Consider the following 22027-nt stretch of genomic DNA (forward strand, 5'->3'; position numbering starts at 1 on the left):
GTTCCTGCCTCGTTCTTGATGGATTCATAAAATTATCTCCCAATATTCTCTGTGCTCTTCCTGCTGACTGGACCACATACAAGTCCTAGTTTACAATTGGAGCCATCCGTGGTATATTGCTTGATTCAGTCAGAAGGTAATGAATTTGTGGAGATGGTAATTGGAGGTTGTGGTGTTCTCCATTGGGAGGATGCCAGGAAAAGATGTCAGCCAAGGTGAAAATGTTGTACTTTTAGCTACGGAACAGGTATGTTGAACATAAAGAGTGGGAATGTCCAGTTACTTCCATGCTTTGGCAGTTGTGTTAGTGTTTCTATCAGTAATTTTCGTTTGAAAGATGGAGGTTGAAAAGAATTGTAATGAGATTAGTCTAGGTAATATATTTTTTTTGTTCACTATGACAATGTTAAGAATTGCAAAGCCTGTGTCCAGAGTATGTCCAGCAGTGTGGTTGAGCACAGTTTTGAAGACACAAGTCTAGTAGCAGATCAACAAATGCAGGATTGTGTGGTGAAGTCCCAACTAGTATGAGGATTATGGTGTAGAAGACTATTGGATGGACAGATTTGTGCATTCTGAAGTAATATAATCTATGATAGAATTTGTTGGTATAGTTTTGTGGAAAGCGTATACATCCTGTCTAGTCTTCAAGGGACAACTCCTCATGAGGATTTTGTATCCTGCAGTAATTGCTTCTTGTAGAATTGATGCTCATCATTTGTGATTCCATTTTCATGATAATTAGTAGGTCGAGATTAGAATATGAGTTTAGAAACAGAAATTCAATTTAGTTTGGTAAGAGGCTTAATACTTGAAAATGATGGGCCGATTTGTTAAAATGAATAGCCTGGTCATTTGAGAGTAGCTTTTTAGCCATTTGTGATGGAAACCAGACTGGTAAATGCACAGTGTGTTGTGCTTAAACCAGTAGAAAGGGCATGCTTGTTCTACAGACACTCGCTTATTAGACTGTGCAATAGTGCCATTCATAATTTAGTTTATAACCTAGGGCCTTGCAGCTAATTTCTTAGAAAATGTCAAACTTAAATTCCTCATTTCGACCTATTGGTACACATTTTTCTCTAGGTGGTTAAAGTCTACACAACTTTGTTCAATTGGTTTGGCTTGCTTGTTGCTATTTGGGCAAGGAATGTAAGCGTCTTCGGTTTTCAGATTTCACCAAATTCTGCTCCTATAAGTCACATAGCAGAAAATGTGCTTCATTTTATTAAATATGATTTTTAATATATGTGCAGCACACGTGTAATTTTATTGAAGCAGCAATCTAGCCATATTACAGCTCCTGGAATATGGCAAAACTAAGCAACAATTGTGAAGAAATAAGGGTGCACTCTTCTGTTTTTTCTAGTTCATCCATTTTCATTTCTCTTATTTATTTTCAGGATAACATCAACATAGATGAAGCAGCTCGCTCCTTGGTGGAGAACATACTTGTGAACTACAAGAATTACCCTGTTGAGAAGCATGAAGAAGACGTTGTAAATCTGGACAAAATGATGCCGGCGGAGAGCAAATCCCAGTGCTGCTGATGTTGACATGCCTATTTAAGCATGCACCCAAACACGCTGCTCTGCAGCTGGACTTGTATGTGCCTTTAACAGTCATACTGCTGCTGTGATGCCTGACCATGATAAGACACGAAGCCAGAAGTCGGAGGTTTTTTTTTTTTACTGTGTTACTTAAGTTTATGTGTTTTGGTATAGCGGATACATTTTTAATTGTTGTCACTACATTACTAACTGCTTGAGGATAGTCATCCACCTATTTTTGGGATTCAAATACTTGCTGTGCATATACCAGGATATTTTTCATCATATGGTGATGATACGACAGAATGGGGGTTTATCCATAACCAAAATTATCTTATATTCGAGAAGATTTATTCTATGTTCGCTTTTGTGTCCAGATATGCAAGTCCAGTTCAAAGAAACCTGTTTACAGTACTTTTTCAAAGACTGATCTGAGTAACAATTCTGGTTCATATGTGCCGGTTTGAATTTGTCCTTTTATATGCCGCTGGTTTGACAAACGCTGCCTAAAGGGGTGGATCCTTTTAAAGTGAAATCCTAGAGGGCTGTTTTGCATTGGTCTCTTGGATCTACGAGCAGAGCGAGATGAAGGCCTGTGACCTGTAAATGTCAAGACATCTTGTTCGTAATAAATTTACCTATTTCATGATTAGTAGCACTAGATTATGTAACAGATGACCACTTCATGCAATGTTGTGCTACCTCATGCTAGCTTGACTGCCTGCCTCCAGACATCGTGACTCCATGGTACTCCATCAAAATTGTTTGCTGCGGTTGCTGGTGAAACTACAGGGTTTCTTTGGTTTTCGACCTTGTGCGAATCCACAATCTTCATTTGTGGTGAAGTTAATCCATAAAAATGCATGTGCCTGTTTCCTCTTCAGCATTCTTTTGCAACAATGTCTTAATAAAATATCTTTGGAATTATCCATATATTGTGTTTCATTTAGCACTCCCAATCCGCCATTTCTGCTCTTTCAATATAAAAAAACTCTGGTGTTTTCTCTTAATGTCATTAGCAACATTTTGTGTCTCAACTGAGAATCGTCATACTTCTACAACTTACCCATATGTTTGTTTTTAGTGCTCCGTTCCCCCTACCACTTACATTTTCAGTGTATGAAAAGAAACTGTTACTTGTATGTGGATCTGAAACTTTCCGATGTTTGGCTTTGTACAACATTCCTACCATACATTAATGGAGGTTAATAAGGGTAGGATAGGTTCGTCTGGTGTATTGTTGGTTCAAGGGCAGTTTTCTTTGCTGTTATATGGCTATTCTTTCCAGGCCCTTTTTCACCCCTCCTTTTGTTGAAAATGTACTTTTCTAATAATTGTATGCACTGATCACCTTGCAATGAGCAACACCTTGATTTTCTGACACTTTCCTGCGGTTTGGTATTGATATGCACTTTAAGATGAGATATGCATACACTTATGCCTGGAAGAATTATGTATTTTTTGGGGAATATTGCTCACACAGCAACAATGTATCCATTTTCCATTTGCTGCTTTTTTGAGTCCGTATTTACCTTTTGAAGTTTACCTTCAAATATCATTTGGTTTGTATGCTCAGGCTTTGACTACACATTTCTTTTCTGTGCATGATATTATGGATCCTAAAGATGTACCGATTCAGTGGCCAATTAGGGTCTAAATCCATGTGGATTTATAAAATGAAAACATTTCTCTGATGTCATGTAGGATCATGAGCAGTGCATTGCGTCACTAACTTACCAGACATACTTGGACCATTGGGGTTTGGCACTGTAACCTCTTTGTATGACTTAGTTGATGTGGTATTATACTTCTGATAGACCGGTCTCCTTTATGATTCCCCTCAATAGCTCCGTTTTCAGTGAGTAGCATTGATTTCATAATGTTAGGCTAAGAGAATGTGTAAAGATCATGCATGCTGTTAATCCTGGTGCTATATCCTAAAAAATGTCTAAAGGGCCCTTTGTGAACACATATTATTTGCTATCTAATCCACCAGAAAAGAGAACATTCGACAGCAACCGTCAGTTACCTTTGTATGAGCTGCTGTATGACATGAGAATGAATGAATTAATGCAATTTATAAAGCACATAGCTACTCCTAAAAGGAGTTGTCCCAGCACTGAGAGGTCAGAAAACACTAAGGAAATAGCAGACATGAAGAGAAACAGCCTATCTGAAAAGACAAGTCTTCAGTCTTTTCTGAAACAACGATTCCCTGCAAAAATTGCCTCACCTGCAGCGGAAGGGAGTTCCAGAATTTAAACGCGATTTGGCTAACAGCTCTTCCACAAGAACAAGCTTTCCTTTACTCTGGGAAACTGCACGAGCAGCAGCTCCAAAGACCTGAAACATCCCTTAGGAGAATAAGGAGTAGGAAGAGAATGCAGATAAGCTGCACCAGTCTTCTAGTAATCCGGTAGCAGAACCAAAGAGCTTTGAAAGAAAGCCGTTTCTCTTCAGGGAGCCAATGCAATTTAATACATGCTTTTCACATAGGTTCACACTTGGAGAGGTTAAGCAGTAGGGGAACCGCCAAATTCTGAACATGCTGGAGTCTCTTAATTCTAAAGCAAACCCAAGGAGATGATAGACGGAGAGCTGAAACCTTTCATGCTGGAGTCTCTTAATTCTAAAGCAAACACAAGGAGATGATGGACGGAGAGCTGAAGCTTTTCAGACACCCGCCGCCCCCGAACACAGATATGGGTTGAATCTATAATCATTCTTTAGCTCACTACGCCACCTCAGTTTGGACCCAGCTATATGCGAAACAGTCTTGACCCTTTGCTTCACCGTCCAGCCCGAACTGTCAAGCCAGGTCTTCGCTGAACCGGAAACTAGCATCCTGGGACCGGTTTCTGGGTAACACCCTTCATCGGCCAAGCCAACTTGAATCCAGTGGCAAAGTGAGCAAGTCTGGGCATACCCTGCCATCTTAGGGCAAACAAAGCAAACACAAGCCTGAGAAACTCCTAGGTAAAGCATTTTGCAGTAGTCCACAGCTTGGATCACTGTCTTCTGGGCTGAGACGAGAAAAAGATAAATACAACTTTTGAGGGGTTTAAGAATGCCAAAACGCTTGACAGATAAGGCTATGATTTGAATAAGGCTTGTGAGTAACCTAAATGGTAGGTATGCTAGTATGTGTAGACAACACATCATTCCCCTGTATAAGTTTTAAGCGTAGACTAAGCGAGCATCCACTGTGTCTGGGAGGCTAAGTGCACACTGTAATTGAAAGTTCCGTCTAAATGCGTTATATAAATGCATATAAGGAACTCATTGTATAGTTACATATGTGGTTGTGAAAAAAGATGTAACAGCATTACTATTATGCCCTTGCCTCTTTATCTGTTTGTATTAAAAAGATGTTCCCTTCTTGGTAAGTATATTTCAGTAAATTTGAATATAGATTAGATTGTTCAAATAAGGGTTGTCCGCGCTGAACGATAATGACAGTAGTACACTGATCACAGTAAAAGATGATATAATAAATGCTTTCTGTTAGACTCTTCTTACAGCAAGAGAATTATAGAGGCATGTCTGCATGAGAGGACAATGCCATTATTGTGAGGCTTTTCCCTTGAAACTATCTGAAAGCTTAATACACAATATTTACCAACTGAAATGAGTTTAGTAGTGTGGCTGTCCAGAAAGAGAGGCCGAGAGCAATACCATGAAACGAACTCTTCAAAGTCTAAACTTCTCTCCTTTGAAACACAATGTACTCTGAGCTCTAAACTCTTTACAAAGAGCTATTACAAAAGAAGAAATGCAAGGCACATGATTAAAATAACCAAAATGCACTAACAAGGATACTTTCCCTGTAGATTTCAACAATTTTTTAAGCATGTGCAATGACAGAGAAGCGACGACCCACTGGCTCAGAGCCAGCAGTTGAAAAATAAAATATTTTATTATGGTTTTATTTTCCTGCTGCTGGCTGAGCCAGCTTCTGCATGGAGGGGTGAGGAGGAGTGGTAGGTGCATGTTATAACTGGGGTCACCAATTCCACCACGGTAGCTTGGCGCGAGGCAGGAAGGCATGCGAATGTAATGTGTAAAGCAGAAGTGCAGCGCACACTCACACTGAGACAGGGAGGCACACACAATAAAATCACACCACACCAGATTGTTGCTTCAAACAAGACTTTTTATCTAGACTTTCTTCAGTGCAGGTAGGTAACTCACTGTTAGATACTAGGCATCAATTCAGGTATTGAACATTTCTCAAACATCAGGCAGATATCACTTTTCAGGTACTAGACAATTGAGATCAACATCTCTCTGGTATTGCTTCATGGAACATAGCACTCTGCTCAGGGCAGCCGAGGCAATAACATTTCCAATAACCATAGGCATCAAAAGAGTTTGATTATAAAAATGCAACACTGCTACTATTCAGGGGGGATGACAAGGAAAACTTTAACATTTCCTAGGCAGGGATTTGGCATTCACAACATCAACAAAGCATCATTACCAGTTCCCAGGCAGGGGCGCTTTCAAAAGGACATTTCCCTAGCAAGGGTGGCTTAAAACACAGTACTCCAATAACCAATGCAGTCCCCCATTCAACTCAGAGGTCTAATGGTGATTCTACCCTCTGATCTGGGCTCAGTATGCCTCTGGACAGTTCTGGTACCTCTTGAAGACCCCAGGGATAGTCAGAACCCTAGATGGTTAAGCGGGGCCTTCAGGGTCCAGGTACAGTCTCCGGCGGGGGAGGGGAGGTCACGGGGCTGCCTCTCGGGTGTTCTGAAGCTCCTCGGCAGCCCCACTATCCCCGTGTGCTGTTGAGCTCCCCCGGGGGGTTGTTACCTCTATTGTCAGCCCTTGCGGCGTAATCCTTGGTCGGGGCAAGTCGGGGGGCTTTCACTCTCCTGTAGCTCCCCTCGTTGGTGCCTCGAGCCGGTCCTGGGCAATCAGGTACGGCCCTCAGGAGGTGCGGCCCCAACCACCACTCACAGCGCGGCTGGCTGGGGCACGGCCGCAAAGGCCAATGGTGGTGCGGCAAGAAAGGGGGCTTGGCTGATGACGAGGCCGGCGCCCCCGTCACGTGGGGAAGACTGTTCTGGCTTCTTAGGCCCGGCGTGAGCCTCTTCAATGCCGCGGTGGTGACTTGGCAGGGAGACGCTTCCTTCAGCGGCACTAAGGCTGCTGCGGTGAGTTGAGCAAGTAGCGCCTAGAGGGACAGAGCGCCAGTGAACAGATACTGGGGGCAGTGATCACGCGCATCGCAGCAGGTAGGACACCCCCCCCCCACATCAGTGCAGAGAAGTCTGGAGCTGCGGCGGTGGACTAGGCGATGCAGTGCTGGCCTACCACAGTGCTAAAGCAGCTTAGCACAGGGGGGCACAATTCCTGCCACAGCAGTCTTTCAGAGTCCTGGCAAGGTAGCGCTTGGGGCACGGTTCTGGAAGCAACAGTTCTGGGCAGAACAGCACTTAGGAGATTACAGTGCTTAGGAACACAGCGCAGGAGGCCTAGTTCTGGCAGTAAGCGCTGGTTACCTGGTTGATCCCCCAGCAGTGCTCACAGCAGGCAGGGGCTTCCTGACAGCGCTTGATGATCACAGCGCCTTTCTTGGGGGGAGAAGGGGGGTTGAGTTGGTGGGCTTCAGAGGCAGGATGGTTCCCTGCAGCACACTGGAGATGGTTTCCTGGGTTCCCCCTCGCTGGGCTAGATCAGCAGGCTGGCAGAGTCCCTCATCTAACTTAGAACAGCAATGCCTAGGCCCAGTATTTCCCAGTAGTGTAGGTTCCTCCCCTTGGCCCAACCGCCTAAACTCCTGCAGAGGTTCCCCCAAGTCCAGTGGTGCCCCAACTGACTGACAGGTTTCCCTCCTTTACTCTTATGCCCCTAGGTCAGGTGACCCTCCTCTAAAGGCGGCAAAGCGTAACCCATCCCATGGCTGGAAGGTTCCAGGAGCTTCCACATATTAGGCTATGGAACAAAAAGGCGGGATGGCAGTGATACTGTAACATGATGTCCCAGCCTGCTCCTAACTACTAGTGCGTGTCTACAGAGGCCACTCTGCAGTAGCAGGGGCCTGTGGCAGCCATGTTTTTGGGAAAGAGCACTTGCACCTCAGCACTGTTTGGCAGTGGTAAGGTGCCCAGAGACCTAGGTCCAACAAAAGACGGTTGCAAAAATAAGGCAAAAAGAACAAAAAAACAGGGTAAGACCACCCTAGGGCTGACCGGTCTAACAGTGCACTTTTAAGTGTGCATGTCAGTTTGACCGGCTGTCTTAGGCTAACTAAACTAACATGCGCACTTAGGTTTCTCTAACACAAGTTTATTGCACAGCCGGGTTTTTAGAAACAGCACAAACTCCCTGTGCGTGACCAAGCATTAATCCAGCCTGCTCAGGCCAATCCACACGCTGCACTCATGCTTGAAAGCAGCGCGCGATTGGATGGGGAGTCCATGATGGAATACCAGGGACTGGTGAGACCAGGATCTGGAAGCAGAGGAGAGGAGCACGATGCGGCAGGTAGCACCAGGTAAAGCTTTTAATTTTGTTTGTATTATTAAACCCCCCGTTCCCCCCGCCGCCTCCTCACAACTCCTTATCAGTGTCAGCCGCCACTGGTGACATGTACAGATACAAATAACTGGATCCTCATGTATTTGCTCTCTAGCAGTTTTATGCAGGAAACCCTTTATACTGATGAAAGCACACTCGAAAGAAGAGGTAAGAGTTTTTTTGTTTGAAGAATGTGCCTTGAATATCAGATTTGAGTGATATCCTTTTCCACAACTTTGTTTAATTCCCCACTCCAGTTTGAAAACACGATGTAGCGCCTGACTGTTTCTGAACAATGTCATCTAAACTTCGTAGAGAGACTCCCCTCCATCAGAAGACATCATGTCAAATTACTTCATGAGCTGAAGCCAAGGAGTGTTGCACAGCCAAGAGCTACATCCGCAGTGAATTATAGAAATATTTGTTCAGGGTGTTCTTCACTTCATGTTCATGAGAAAAGATGTTCCAACTTTTAGAAGGCCTAATTTATCATCCTAATCTGTATTTGATGTATATTTTGTTTAGGGGCAGCTACTCCCTGCCTCCCTAAACACTTCACACATTGAGGTTTATTTAATATTTTTGTCAAATTCAAATACACAGTGTATAAGTGACTTAAATGCATTTAAATTATTTTTAATTTGATGATGTTAAACAGTGACACGTGAAAAGTCTTCAAATTGCATTGAGAACAACTTTTGAAAGTTTGCATATCCAATAAATAGAGGTTTTATGGCTAACCAATGCACCACTTATTAACACATTCCCACTATGAAATGTCTTTTCACTAGTCGGGTGCTTTACTTAAAGTACAAACACTGTGGAAACTATTGGCCGCTGATTCGAGGTTACTCCTCGCTTTGTGAGAGTATGAAAGCCCTTAAATAGTTGTCACAAACCTACAAATGAGAAAAAAAGTGTGGAATAACTTGTATTTCTGTATGCTTTCTTCGCCTTTTCTGAATTTATTTATACTGTGTATGTTATCTAAGAGGTGTATTTTGCATTTAAAATGATTTGTAAAAAAATTTGAAACTGCTGCAAATATTGTGTTCTTGATATTATGCCCGCCATCACGAAGTACAACAACTTTGCAAATTGCAACAACTAAACACGTGTTGAATGATATAATAATTTTACAGCAAATTGCCATAACAAATATTTAATTATTTAATAGGGTGGCAATGCAATTTTTCATGTTTCTAAAATGTTTAGTCACAGAAACCTTCGAAATGATGATCACTAGAAAATGTAAAAATGCATGTATACGCTCATTGAAAACCTTTTCTTATGGAGCTCTAATTTTCAAAGTACTTTGCTGATGGGAGTGTCTTCTATTTTGTAAATGTTTGCTTGTGAAGTAGCTCTTCCAAATTGCAAACACTATCGAATGCTACTTAGCCAGTATTCTCAGACTTTTTTCATGGCTCTCATTAGTACAGTGTGAACAAGACTCCTTGAACAATATTAATTCCAAATTTTCAAACCTTTACTCAAATTTCTTCAAAATATTACCATTAATCTATATTGAGAAACACATGTACAACTAGCTCTGTTTAATTTTTAGCTCCTGCCTCAACAGCTGTAATTTACAGCCGAGGCAGTTTGTGATTACTTTTTTAATCTAGGTGTTCCGTATTTTCTCGCAAATGCATGCTGTCTGCTGAGACAACCCCCTGCATAGACTTGAGGCTGCGATAAGATGGACCTGAGATAAGCAGAGAGAGAGAGATGGAGGGCTGCGTGCTAGACCAACTGTACCATCCACTCCCCTGTAGTTCTGGAAGAAGTTGCAAGACGCTAAGCTGTGACATGGGCTCAAGAAAAAGTTAATTACCTTCAGTAGTGTCTTCTCATGGATACCTTTTCCCTCTCATTCCACACCTCTTGAATCTAATACCCAAGGAGTTGCCTGTGGATTGGGATCTGAGGAGATAATCTACCAAAGGGTCCGCCACAATGCAATCTGAGGGAAAGATCAAACCATAAGCACTGGCAGACAAAACATTACAAAAACAAGGCAGAAACCAATCCCAAGGGATGTACGTACCCTTACAAGTCGATTTTCACCAGCGAACAATCGTAACACATTGGTGCATAGAGAGAAGTAATAAAATGCCTGGACTACAATGTCTTAGACCAGAATACCAAAGGGTCTGGCACAGTGATTGGCAACCGGGGTGTCGAAAACAAAAGCCTCCCATGGGGAAGGAAAGGAGGCCTGTCTTACATCCCTACCACTGAAATGAAAAGGAAGGAAGCAAGCACACAATTATGTGGTTTTACACAATCACCACCTCCAGATACTAAGGAACAACAGAAAAGGCTGTTGTCAGAAAGGAGCAACCATTAGTCATGCAAGTCCTAGCCATCCATGGTCAAACTGAAGGGATCTATGACGCGTTATTTTACAACGCATGCTGTAACATCGCAACTTTTACAACGCAGGTTCCATTACATCGGATGCCATTACAACGCAGGACATTACATAGCAAATGCTATTACATCGCATACCATTACATCGTAAGTATAGGTAAGTATATCTTTTTAAAAAAAATGTAATTACGTTAATTTAATTAATTTAATTTAACTAATATAATGAAATTAATTTTCAAATTGTAATTAATTTAATTTATTTAATTTAGTTTAATTAAATTTAAAAATGGAATTAATGTAATTTAATTATTTTAATATAATTTAATTAATATAATTGAATAAAACTTAAAATTGTAATTACTATAATTTATAAAATTTAAATAAATTCAATATATTTAATTAATTTAATTTAATTAAAGTCGTACTTTAAAAATAATAAACCCTAAAAATACCCCTGTACCCCAAAACCCAAACCCAGCCCTAAAACCTAAAAATACCCCTGTACCCCAAAACCCAAACCCAGCCCTAAAACCTAAAAATACCCCTGTACCCCAAAACCCAAACCCAGCCCTAAAACCTAAAAATACCCCTGTACCTCAAAACCCAAACCCAGCCCTAAAACCTAAAAATACCCCTGTACCCCAAAACCCAAACCCAGCCCTAAAACCTAAAAATACCCCTGTACCCCAAAACCCAAACCCAGCCCTAAAACCTAAAAATACCCCTTACCCCAAAACCCAAACCCAGCCCTAAAACCTAAAAATACCCCTGTACCTCAAAAGCCAAACCCAGCCCTAAAACCTAAAAATACCCCTGTACCCTAAAACCCAAACCCAGCCCTAAAACCTAAAAATACCCCTGTACCTCAAACCCCAAACCCAGCCCTAAAACCTAAAAATACCCCTGTACCCCAAAACCCAAACCCAGCCCTAAAACCTAAAAATACCCCTGTACCCCAAAACCCAGCCCTAAAACCTAAAAATACCCCTGTACCTCAAAACCCAAACCCAGCCCTTAAATTAATATATTTAATTGATAATATTAAAAAACATAAATAAATATATTTATTTATAATAAATATTAATTAAATAAATTAAATAATAACAAATAAAATTTTTAAAAAATTAAATACTTACCAATACTTACGATGTAATGGCATGCGTTGTAATAGCATCTGCTATGTAATGTACTGCGTTGTAATGGCATACGATGTAATGGAACCAGCGTTGTAAAAGGTGCGTTGTAACAGCATTCCGATGTAAAAGTTGCGATGTAACAGTAACATACCAACTGAAGACAAGAGCACCAAGTGATCAAAGGACAACAACAATTATACCCACAGAAGGAAAAGTAAGGGTTGCAAGGGCAACCTATGCTGTGACAAGCAAAATAAGGAACCATAAACTGAACCACCCACCCAGCAGAGGTCGGAGGTTCAAGGAAAATCACTGCTCACAAGCTGAGCCTGTACAACTGCGCAGTCTAGGCAACCACTAGTCGCAGGTCCACAGCAACCACTTCCTCCATGTTGCATTCCAAAACGGGGAGTCCATTGGTCTACGCAACTGGTGAAGGAAGATGCACTAACCCAATATGATGACAAACCTTCATAGAGTGAGGAGAAAACCACCATTGTTACAAAAAAAAGTAAACCCCAATGAAGAGAACAAAAGAAACTGGAATCTGGGAAGAGCTTGGACACCAACGAAAATGAATACCACAACATCTGAACAGAAACTATGCATGTGCCAAGCATTGGGCCCTAACAGCGAACTATATCCCAAACTCTGCTTAGGGCAGTAGCATAAAGTGTGAGCAAAATTAGAACAAAAGAATAAGAGAAAACAATCAACATCGGCACTCCTAATCACCAGCAGGAGCTTCGACCTAATTCTGAAAAGGAATTGATCGTGCTCTAAAGGCTCAATGCACCACACATCACAAAGTGGTCACTTGTTCCCATGATAAATAACCTTAATGGCTAACAATCGAAAACCCGTCAGCCTGCTCATACAGCCTCTGCAACTTATTCACTGGAGAAGGCAACGTTCTAGAGGAACGAGTCACTGTCCATACCTACTCAGTCACTGTTCTGTAAAGACAAAATATATCAAAAGGTGGTACATCAAAATCTGCGATGTACTCTCAAGATCAGAGGTATCTATCTGAGCACAGTAGGATAGCGATATAGACGAGCCCAGTGGATCTTGCCACTGAGTCCACTGTGCCAAGCCCCTAATTAAGCAGCTATTTGGCAGTTCTAAATCCATTATGACGAGCCTCAGCAAAGTAGTTGCTCGCATAATCTGGAAGGAGCAAAGCCATCATCTGTGCTAACTTCCTAAGAGTGTGGAAATAGCAGGTCAACAGTTACAGCATTACAACAATGGATGGCCACATCGCCCAAGACAGCTTTCTTCCCCATTGCATCACTCTCCATCCAATAGATGAAGAAGAAGAGGGTGGGAGATTGTAGCTCACCCCATGATCTTCGAAGAGTCACCATGCAATGCTGTCAAACTCCGGATTAAAAATGAAAAATCAGGGGCCTAGGATATCAGGCGTTATGTCCAGAAAGCTGACTGCTGGAGCTGGGGTTCACTTAATCCAAATATACTTCATGAATTCCAGCAGGATTTTCATTAAAAAAATAGTTATACCTCTGTCCTGGGTAATAGAAGATCCAAAATCTCCACACCTTTGCACAGAGTTTCATTAAAAGAGAAAATATCCTCTTAAGGAAGGCTTAGGGGCCTGTTCAAGATCCACTGCAAATTCTCATTCACTGGTGTCATGAAACAGACTAATGAAACCTTACAGAGACTCCGAGAAAGAGAAGGTGCAAAACACCTTCTTGATGTCCCAAACATCCTCACACACCTTTGATAGTGCCATAAAGGAGCAAGCTGAGGACTCAGAAGAGTGAGTTGAGCAACTGGAACTCTGGAGTTGTGATCCTAAGGCATGAGAAAAAACCATGGCGGGCTCTGACCTAAATGTCTGGTTGACTCCAACAGGCAGAGCAGAAAACACCTGGAATCCTGGCTAGAGGTTTCTACTGACACAGACCATGGTATCACTGCAACGGTCAAGAAAATTACACTGCTTCCATTGGCAGAGTGGATCACATTGAGGCTGCGGCAAAGCAAGCCGGTTCTCATGTGTGAATAGAAGCCACCAGGATGAGACATAGACATGCCTAGAAGTTCCAGAGGGCTTAAAGGCAGAAGGGCTGTAATTTAGCCAACAGAGGTTTGGTGAACACCACAAATGAATGGGGTCAAGCACCAAGTGCTAGAAACTCGGAGTATAGCAGGCAGCACAGTTTTAGACTCTGGAGCAAAGCTGGGCTCTGGGACTGGGTCTCTGTCCTTCCAAGCAGGAATCTCGTTCATAGACTATTTCAGGGTTGGAGTCAAGCGATAGCCTCCATTGTGGAACAGCGGGATGTTTGATGCGAAGAAAACACTACCACCAGATCAGTGTAAACAAGCAGAGGAAGGGTGATTTCGACAAGGCAGATGATTCCTCTGTTAAAAGGAATCTTCCTTCTACTGGAGTGTACAAACAAAAGCAGGTTCTAAAATGGCTTAAAATGTAGCCGCGCAGAGGAGCACATTGGACCCATATCAAAGGGTGTGTAAAAAAGAATAGTGATGTCAGAGTACTGGGTGTGCCATATAGTGCTCTGTGATGTCCTCTCTGAGATGTGTGAGCCAATTTGGAGCCATAGTTTTCATGCAGTGGCCATTTTGAAAGATAGGGCATTTAGTAAATCAATGCACAGAATATTAGGTGTCCATATTTTGGGCAACACAAATGCGAAGTGAGGAAATTGACTTGACCACTGTGACATTTTCAGTCAGCTGTGATTTCAAACCGCTACGGAGTTTCAGAAGGTTTTAGGAAAGAGTGAGTATTGGAAGAACACAGTTATAAGAATGGATCAGGATAGAGGAAATGTTTTGGAAGAAAAGATGAAGGAATATATGGAGACGATGTTTGATGATTTGGAAGAAAGGATAGATAGGAAGATATATACTAGTGTTGAGAGCAACATTAAGGAAAACAAATCTTTATAATATTTAGATGAGGTGACATTTTGGTCAGCAGAGGAGGTTAAGCCTGTAGCAAGAGGCACAAAAAGGGCTCTAAAAAGGAAGCAAGAGGAGGTACTTGCATACAGCAGAGAGCCTGTGCATAAAGCGCCAGATACAGTATGTGCTATAAAGGCAAAAGGGAAGTGGATAATTGTAGTGGCATGTGATGAGTCATCTTCAAGTGGAGATGTAGAGTTGAAATGCTCATCGGATCTCGATGCGACAGAGGAGGAGTGTGTCAAAGGTAAGAACAGAAAATTGGGTGAAAAGAGAATAAAGTGGAGTTGTGTGATTTTGTTGAGACGCGTGGTGAGGAACTTTTCGATCCTCTACTGATGCAACACTCCTTGTCACCTCGGTGGTTGCCAGCAGAGCATGTGGTGCAGTATGTTTCAAATTGGATATGCAGTGAAATCCTAAAGAGGTTCGGACAAGGTTATGTTCTGACTGTCCAAGGCCTACCCTGCAATACAAGTGGCCTATAATCCAGAGTTGGATCCCAAAATGTTGAGTTTCCTCAACAAAACTTGCTGAGATCCTAGGAAAGGGTTAAATTAGGCTCTGAAAGGGTGCCAAGATAGGCCTTTGGATATTGTAGGGTGTTTGATTTGTGAGATGAGGCACATACTAATAACATTGGTGTGAATGTATTTGGGCTTTCCTAATGGGTCCAGAGAGCGATCTGCTTACTGGTCAATATTAATGCGGCCTTATGTATGGAACGGTGCAAAAGTATTTTAATAAAACTAGATCCAAAGGTGTCGGAATTAGAAAGCAAAGAGTTTGGAGAAGAGAATGCATTGTTTGGCAAGGAGTTCATCAAGGACATGCCCTGACATATGGGGACTTCTAATTCTTTACAGAAAGTGCAAAAGGACATGCTTAAAACTTTTGGTGGGGCCGGGAGAATGTGCAGTTGAATCGCCGGCCGTGGACAAGGGATCACTGGTTCTTTCATACGAGGTTTCAGACCCTATGGCTAAAGGTATAGAGCGGAACAAGGGGGATTTTATCCTCGGAGGCAGAAAGCAAGATTGCGAAGATCACGGAGTTAAAGAAGAGCAAGAGGCGGAACAGGTGAGTTTAAGGAGTAACCTTTTATGTACCCTTGTAGAACTGGGCAACAAAGTAGAACAGTTTCTTACGAGATGGAGAGAGATTACAAAAGAGCCTTGGGTGATAAGTACTGTTCAGTGGTATCATATAGACTATTTAGGGGTTCCAGTGCAGGAATTTTAACCAAGGCTACTACGATTTTCAAAAGAGCAAGAGAGGTTGGTGTCCAAGAGGTGGAAGTCCTCTCAAGAAAAGGGCCCATAGAGCGAGCTGTGCAGAGCCCGACATGTTTTGTAAGCAATATTTTCCTAGTGGAAAAAAAGACAATGGATGAGACCGGTAATAAATCTGGGAGAACTAAATGATTGGGTGTGTTCCAATCACTGAAGGATGGATGCTGTGTGGTGTTTTATGAAGATCTTGAGACCTGTGGTGGCATTGTTGAGATCAAGGGGAGTACAGTTAATAATGTAATTGGATGATGTGTTGATTATGGCGGAGAGGAGAGAAATAGCAGTAGATCAGATGCAGTTGGCAGTGAGGATGTTGGACGATTTTGGATTTCAGATAAACAAGAAGTCTTGTTTGATGCCAGCAGAGGAGAGTTTTTTTTAAGTTTTCAGTTACAAACCTCGGATGGAGTGTTGAAGATACCATTGGAGAAAGTGAAAAAGATACGCAAAGAGTTGGAGAGTAAGACAATCAGTTTGAATTTGTGTCAAATAGGGAGGTTGTGGGGACTTTTATACGCATCAGTTCAGGCAATTTTTCCAGCACCCCTGCATTACAGGGAAGTTCAAAGGTGTTCGAACCAGCTGTCTCTAGTTGGCAGAGGTATACACTTCTGACAAATAGGGGCACACCTTTTCTAGTCAGGGCAAGGGGATCACACCCTTCAATAACCCCTGCTCACCCCCTTGGTAGCTTGGCAGAGCAGACAGGCTTATCTCAGAGGCTGTGTGTTAAGCATTTATGACCACATACAATAATCAAGTGAATACACTACAAATGGACACGACACAGTAGTATTATAAAAATAAGTATTTTTATGTAAGGCTTAGCACAAGACCAAATAACGACAAAAACGTACACAATCTTAATAAATACTCTGGGAAGGGAAAAAGGATAGTTCAAAGGTAGTTTCTTCTTTAGCACAAAAGTCTTTAGTATCAAAGCAAATCTTCTTCTTGGCAATACAGTTCTTAGCAACAGGGTAACCCACACGGGGGCTACACGACGTCGAGGCAAAGTTAATCCAAAGGTTCGGCGTCGACCGCGAGGAGCGCTACGTCGAGCCCGGAGTCGCACGGACCCCCAACAACACAGTACCTTTGGAAAATGAAGCACACGATGATCAGCGGCGTCGAGCAATCCGGCGTTGCGTCTTCGGTGTCGATCAGGCCTCAGCAGGCGTCGTTGTCGATGATGCGGTTGCACAGAGTGAGCAGCGCTCACGGCGTCGAGAGGGCACGAGAGCGATGCGATCAGCAGCGGTGCAGACACAAGGTCCCTTGGAGCTGGAGCCGTACTCCCACTCACTGGCGTTGCTGCTGGCGTCGGTCGGGCCCGGCGGCCGGTCGTCGAGGAAGCGGGACACTGGGGCCGTTACCCACTATGCCGAGCTGGATTCGGCGACGTCCGTCGGCGTCGAGGTTGCCGGCTCTTTCAGAGGTGCTGGATTCACAGGTTCCAGCAAATAGCACTTTAAGCAGATGAAGTCCTTTAGCCCTGTGACTTCAGCAGGAGACTGGCACTCTTCCAGTCCTTGGAGATTTTCTTATCAAGCGTGAGAGTACACACACAGTTCCTCTCTCCTGGTTCCTTGGCAAAAATAAAGAAGCACTGCAGGATTCCCCCCAGCAAACAGCACACTGGCAGAAGGGGTAGGCAAGTCCTCAGATCAGCTGGCCTCTTGTCCTTGGTTACAGGGTTCCTTGTCAGAAGTGATCTAAATTCTTGGTTCAGGGGTCCTTCTTTTATACCCCTTTTCGGCTTTGATCCCTTTGTCCATGCAGGGGAATTTCCCAACATCCTGGGTCTGTTGTGTGTGGAGCCAGGCAGTAGCACCTGGCCTATTCACTGAGCAGGGCTGGATCCTCAGCCGCTTGGCAGGAGGTGGAGCCAGCATTGACACTGGCAGGAGCAGAGCTATCGGCCTACTGGCAGGAGGTGGGGCTAGGATCGTCCATGGCAGGCACAGAGCCATCAGCCGCTTGGCAGGAGGTGGAGCCAGCATTGTACCAGGCAGGGCAGGCTATCAACAACTACTCTCCCCCTACTCTCAACGCAAATGTCCCACTCATCCCACACTGACTCATCCAGACCTGTGGAGCCACCCAGCTCCTGTCACACACACGCAAGACCAGCAGAAACCAGATATGGTTAGACAAGAAAATAGGCACTTTCTAAAGGTGCTATTTTCAAACCCAGAGTCCAAAAACCATCCACACCAACGGATGCGTAATTAAACCCAGAGTTCAGGGATACCAAACTCGACATTGCACCATGCTCCCCGAGCCAGCTAGGATCATAGCGTTAATAATCCCGGCGGCCCATTCTACCCGACGGAGAGCAGGTTCCTCGCAATAGTGAAGAACGAAGATGGCGGTAATTCACTATTAGGACATGCCAACTTGGTCAGGCGTGTCCTACCTTATACTTACAATGCACCCTGCCCGCGGGCCTACCATAGGGGTGACTAACATGAAGTCAAGGGAAGGTTTGAGGGGCTGGCAAGTAGGGATACTTGCGCAGCCTGCATGACAGCACTAGGCTGCATGTGGGTCTCGCAATGACCGACCCGTAGACATTCTTTTACGAACGCGCTCCTGTGGGTGGCACAACACGTGCTGCAAGCCCACGAGCGGCATTTGTATTTACAAGCCCCGGCACTCTTGGTGCACTAGACTAGGGATTGACAGTAAACCAAATAAGCCAAACATGGATACAATAGATACATCAATTTAACATAGGGAGCACTTGCGCTGTGGCACTGATCAGCAGTGACACAGCACCCAAAGCATATACCAGCAAAACATCGAAAAACAGTGGAGGCAAACAGAAAAAATGGAGGAGAGACTCAAGCCAATGATGTCAGGTCTAACACGTGTCCCCTCCAGCTGAAATGTGGGGAGAACTACCCTTAACCTAGGGAGTCCTCATCACTAAGGCGGAAAAATCTGGACAGACCATCAGCATTGGCGTGATCTGTACCAGGGCGGTGTTCCACCGTAAAGTCCATCCCCTGTAGGGAAATGGACCACCTCAACAGTTTCGGATTCTCACCCGTCATCTGCATCAACCATCTGAGGGGCCTGTGGTCTGTCTGAACCCGGAAGTGAGTCCCAAACAGGTAGGGTCTTAGCTTCTTCAGCGCCCAGACCACAGCAAATGCTTCTCTCTCTATCGCACTCCACCTCGTTTCCCTGGGAAGTAACCTCCTACTGATGAAGGCTACAGGCAAGTCTCGGCCCTCTTCATTCTCTTGGGCTAGAACAGCCCCCACGCCATGCTCTGAGGCGTCGGTCTGGACAACAAATTCTTTCGAGAAGTCTGGTGCCTGGAGTATAGGTGCTGTGCACATTGCAGTTTTCAGGGTGTCGAAGGCCGTTTGACAGGCATCAGTCCAGATCACGTTTCGTGGCTGCTTCCTGGAAGTCAGCGAAGTCAAGGGGTGCACAATGTTACCGTAATCCTTGACAAACCTCCTGTAATAACCCGTGAGTCCTAAGAAGGCTCTCACCTGAGTTTGGGTTTTGGGCGGCGCCCAAGCCAGGATGGTATCAATCTTGGGTTGCAGGGGGGCAACCTTGCCGCTCCCTACTTGGTGCCCCAAGTACACCACCGAACCATGCCCAATCTGGCACTTACTGGCTTTGATTGTGAGGCCTGCTCCGCGCAGGGCCAACAACACTTCCTGGAAGTGGCGCATGTGTTCCTCCCAGCTGGCGCTGAACACTGCGATGTCGTCCAGGTAGGCGGCACTGAAATCCTCCAGTCCAGCCAAGACCTGGTTGACCAACCTCTGGAAGGTGGCAGGGGCATTCTTCATCCCAAAGGGCATCACCCGGAACTGGTATAGCCCATCTGGTGTGGAGAATGCGGACCTCTCCTTTGCCCCATCAGTCAAGGCGATCTGCCAGTACCCAGACGTTAGATCAAACGTACTAAGGTACCGGGCAGCCCCCAACCGATCGATGAGCTCATCAGCTCTGGGGATGGGGTGCGCGTCAGTCTTCGTGACCGAATTGAATCCTCGGTAATCCACGCAGAACCGGAGTTCTGGTGAAGCACCAGGCGCTGCAGCCTTCGGGACCAAGACCACTGGGCTGGCCCAAGGACTGCTAGAGGACTCAACCACCCCTAACGCAAACATTTTGGAGACCTCCTCCCTAATGTAAGCTCGGACCTTGTCAGTCACCCTGTAAGCCTTGTGCTTCACAGGAGGGCTGTCTCCGGTGTCAACGTCATGGACACACCAATGAGTGACACCCGGAACCAAGGAAAACAGATCCGGGAATTGTCCCAACAGGTGGCGACAATCCTGTTTCTGCTCAAGGGTCAGTGTGTCAGAGAGGACCACACCATCCACTGACCCGTCTTGCTCTTTAGCACACAGGAGGTCAGGAAGAGGCTCACTCTCCTCCTCCATTCCATCATCCGTAGCTAGGAGCATGCCCACTTCGGACCTTTCTAAGTGGGGCTTCAAACGGTTGACATGCAGGACCCGCAAGGGGTTCCTGGGAGATTTCAAGTCCACCAAGTAGGTGACATCGCTCTTCTTCTCCACAACCTTAAACGGTCCAGTCCACCTGTCCTTGAGCGCACAAGGTTCCACAGGGGACATGGCCCACACTTCCTGACCAGGCTGAAGCTCTACCAGAGTGGCGTTCCGGTCGTACCATTGCTTCATCTCCTCCTGGCTGGCCTCCAGATTTGCCTGAGCAAGTTCTCTGAAGCGCCGAGTCTGGTTCCGAAAGGCCAGCATGTAACTGTATACATCCTGGGGAGGTTTCCTGGGAGATTGCTCCCAGCCTTCCTTGACCAGACTCAAAGGCCCTCTTACCGGGTGACCGTATAAGAGCTCAAAGGGGCTGAACCCTAGAGACTTCTGCTGCACCTCTCGGTAAGCAAACAACAGGCATGGCAAGAGGACGTTCCATTTCCGCCTCATTGGTTCTTCGAGACCCATGATCATGCCTTTCAGGGTCCGGTTGAATCTCTCAACCAGTCCATTTCCTTGAGGGTGGTAAGGAGTGGTGAACTTGTAGGTTACCCCACACTCCTTCCACAGAGACTTCATATAGTTCAAAATGAAGTTGGTGCCCCGGTCTGACACCACCTCTCTGGGGAACCCCATTCGGGAGAAAACACCCATCAGTGCCCGTCCCACCACGGGGGCCATCACTGTTCTGAGAGGGATGGCTTCCGGGTACCGCGTGGCATGGTCCACCAAGACCAGGATGAACCTGTTGCCCAGGGCTGTCTTGGGGTCCAGGGGCCCAACAATTTCGATACCCACCAGGTCAAAGGGGGTACTGACCACTGGAAAAGGTTGGAGGGGAGCCTTCTGCTTCCTTCCGCTTTTCCCACTTGCCTGGCAAGTGGGACAAGTCTTGCAATGGATGTCTACATCCCTTCGCATCTGAGGCCAATAAAAATGGGTGACAAGCCTGTCATAGGTCTTGTCCTGCCCCAGATGTCCAGCTAACGGAACGTCATGAGCCAAACTTAGTAGGAAGGCTCTGAAGCGCTGGGGTACCACCAGCACACGGGCTGACCCAGGCTCAGCAGCCTTAGGCTCGCTATACAGGAGGTCGTTCTCCCAGTACACAAAATGTGACCCTGACTGTTCACCTGAGGATTGGGCTGAGGCCTGCTGCCTCAAGCCCACAAGAGAAGGGCACACCTTCTGTTCGGCACAGAATTCCTCCCTGGAGTGACCACCATCCTGCTGCCAATGGGTCAGCTCGGGCAAGTCTCCCAGTTCGGCAATTTGTTCCCCTGTGGGCTCCAGGGCATCCCCCTCAGGGTCTACCTCCTCCTGGACCACGGGAACTACGGGGGCCGGTTTCCCGTGCCTCCTGCCTCTTCTCTTCACAGCTGGGTCCTGGGCGGGCCTCACAGCAACCTGAAGAGTACCTGAAACTCCCCCCCCATTCAAAGGAAACCTGAGCTACCTCACATTCTTTCTGGGAGTTGTCGGCAGCTATCACAAGGTAGAATACGTGGGGAACCACCTGCTCTCGGGACACTAAGTGACACTTGACAGCTGTCACACACACTCCGGTGTCTCTGAGAGCTTCCACTCTATGGCCATTAATGGTCACCCACTGCCTATATTTACTAGTTTTACTAGGCAGAGGGGGTGGAGGGACCATTTGCATGTCTCCTAGCGAGACATGCAAATGGTCCCCT

General features: G+C 45.1%; 1 protein-coding gene across 1 annotated transcript in view; it reads left to right on the top strand.

The window, feature by feature from the left end:
- Positions 1-2481, top strand: part of RAB32 (RAB32, member RAS oncogene family) — a 117974-nt gene extending 115493 nt beyond the window's left edge. Inside the window, exon 3 of the mRNA XM_086927422.1 lies at positions 1404-2481. Coding sequence (XP_086783548.1) covers positions 1404-1550 — 147 coding nt within the window. The 3' untranslated portion in view covers positions 1551-2481. The remainder of the gene's footprint in view (positions 1-1403) is intronic.
- The last annotated feature ends 19546 nt before the right edge of the window (positions 2482-22027 follow it).

The sequence above is a fragment of the Lissotriton vulgaris genome, chromosome 6 (assembly GCF_964263255.1).
Source record: "Lissotriton vulgaris chromosome 6, aLisVul1.2, whole genome shotgun sequence".
In the NCBI taxonomy this organism is placed as follows: domain Eukaryota; kingdom Metazoa; phylum Chordata; class Amphibia; order Caudata; family Salamandridae; genus Lissotriton; species Lissotriton vulgaris.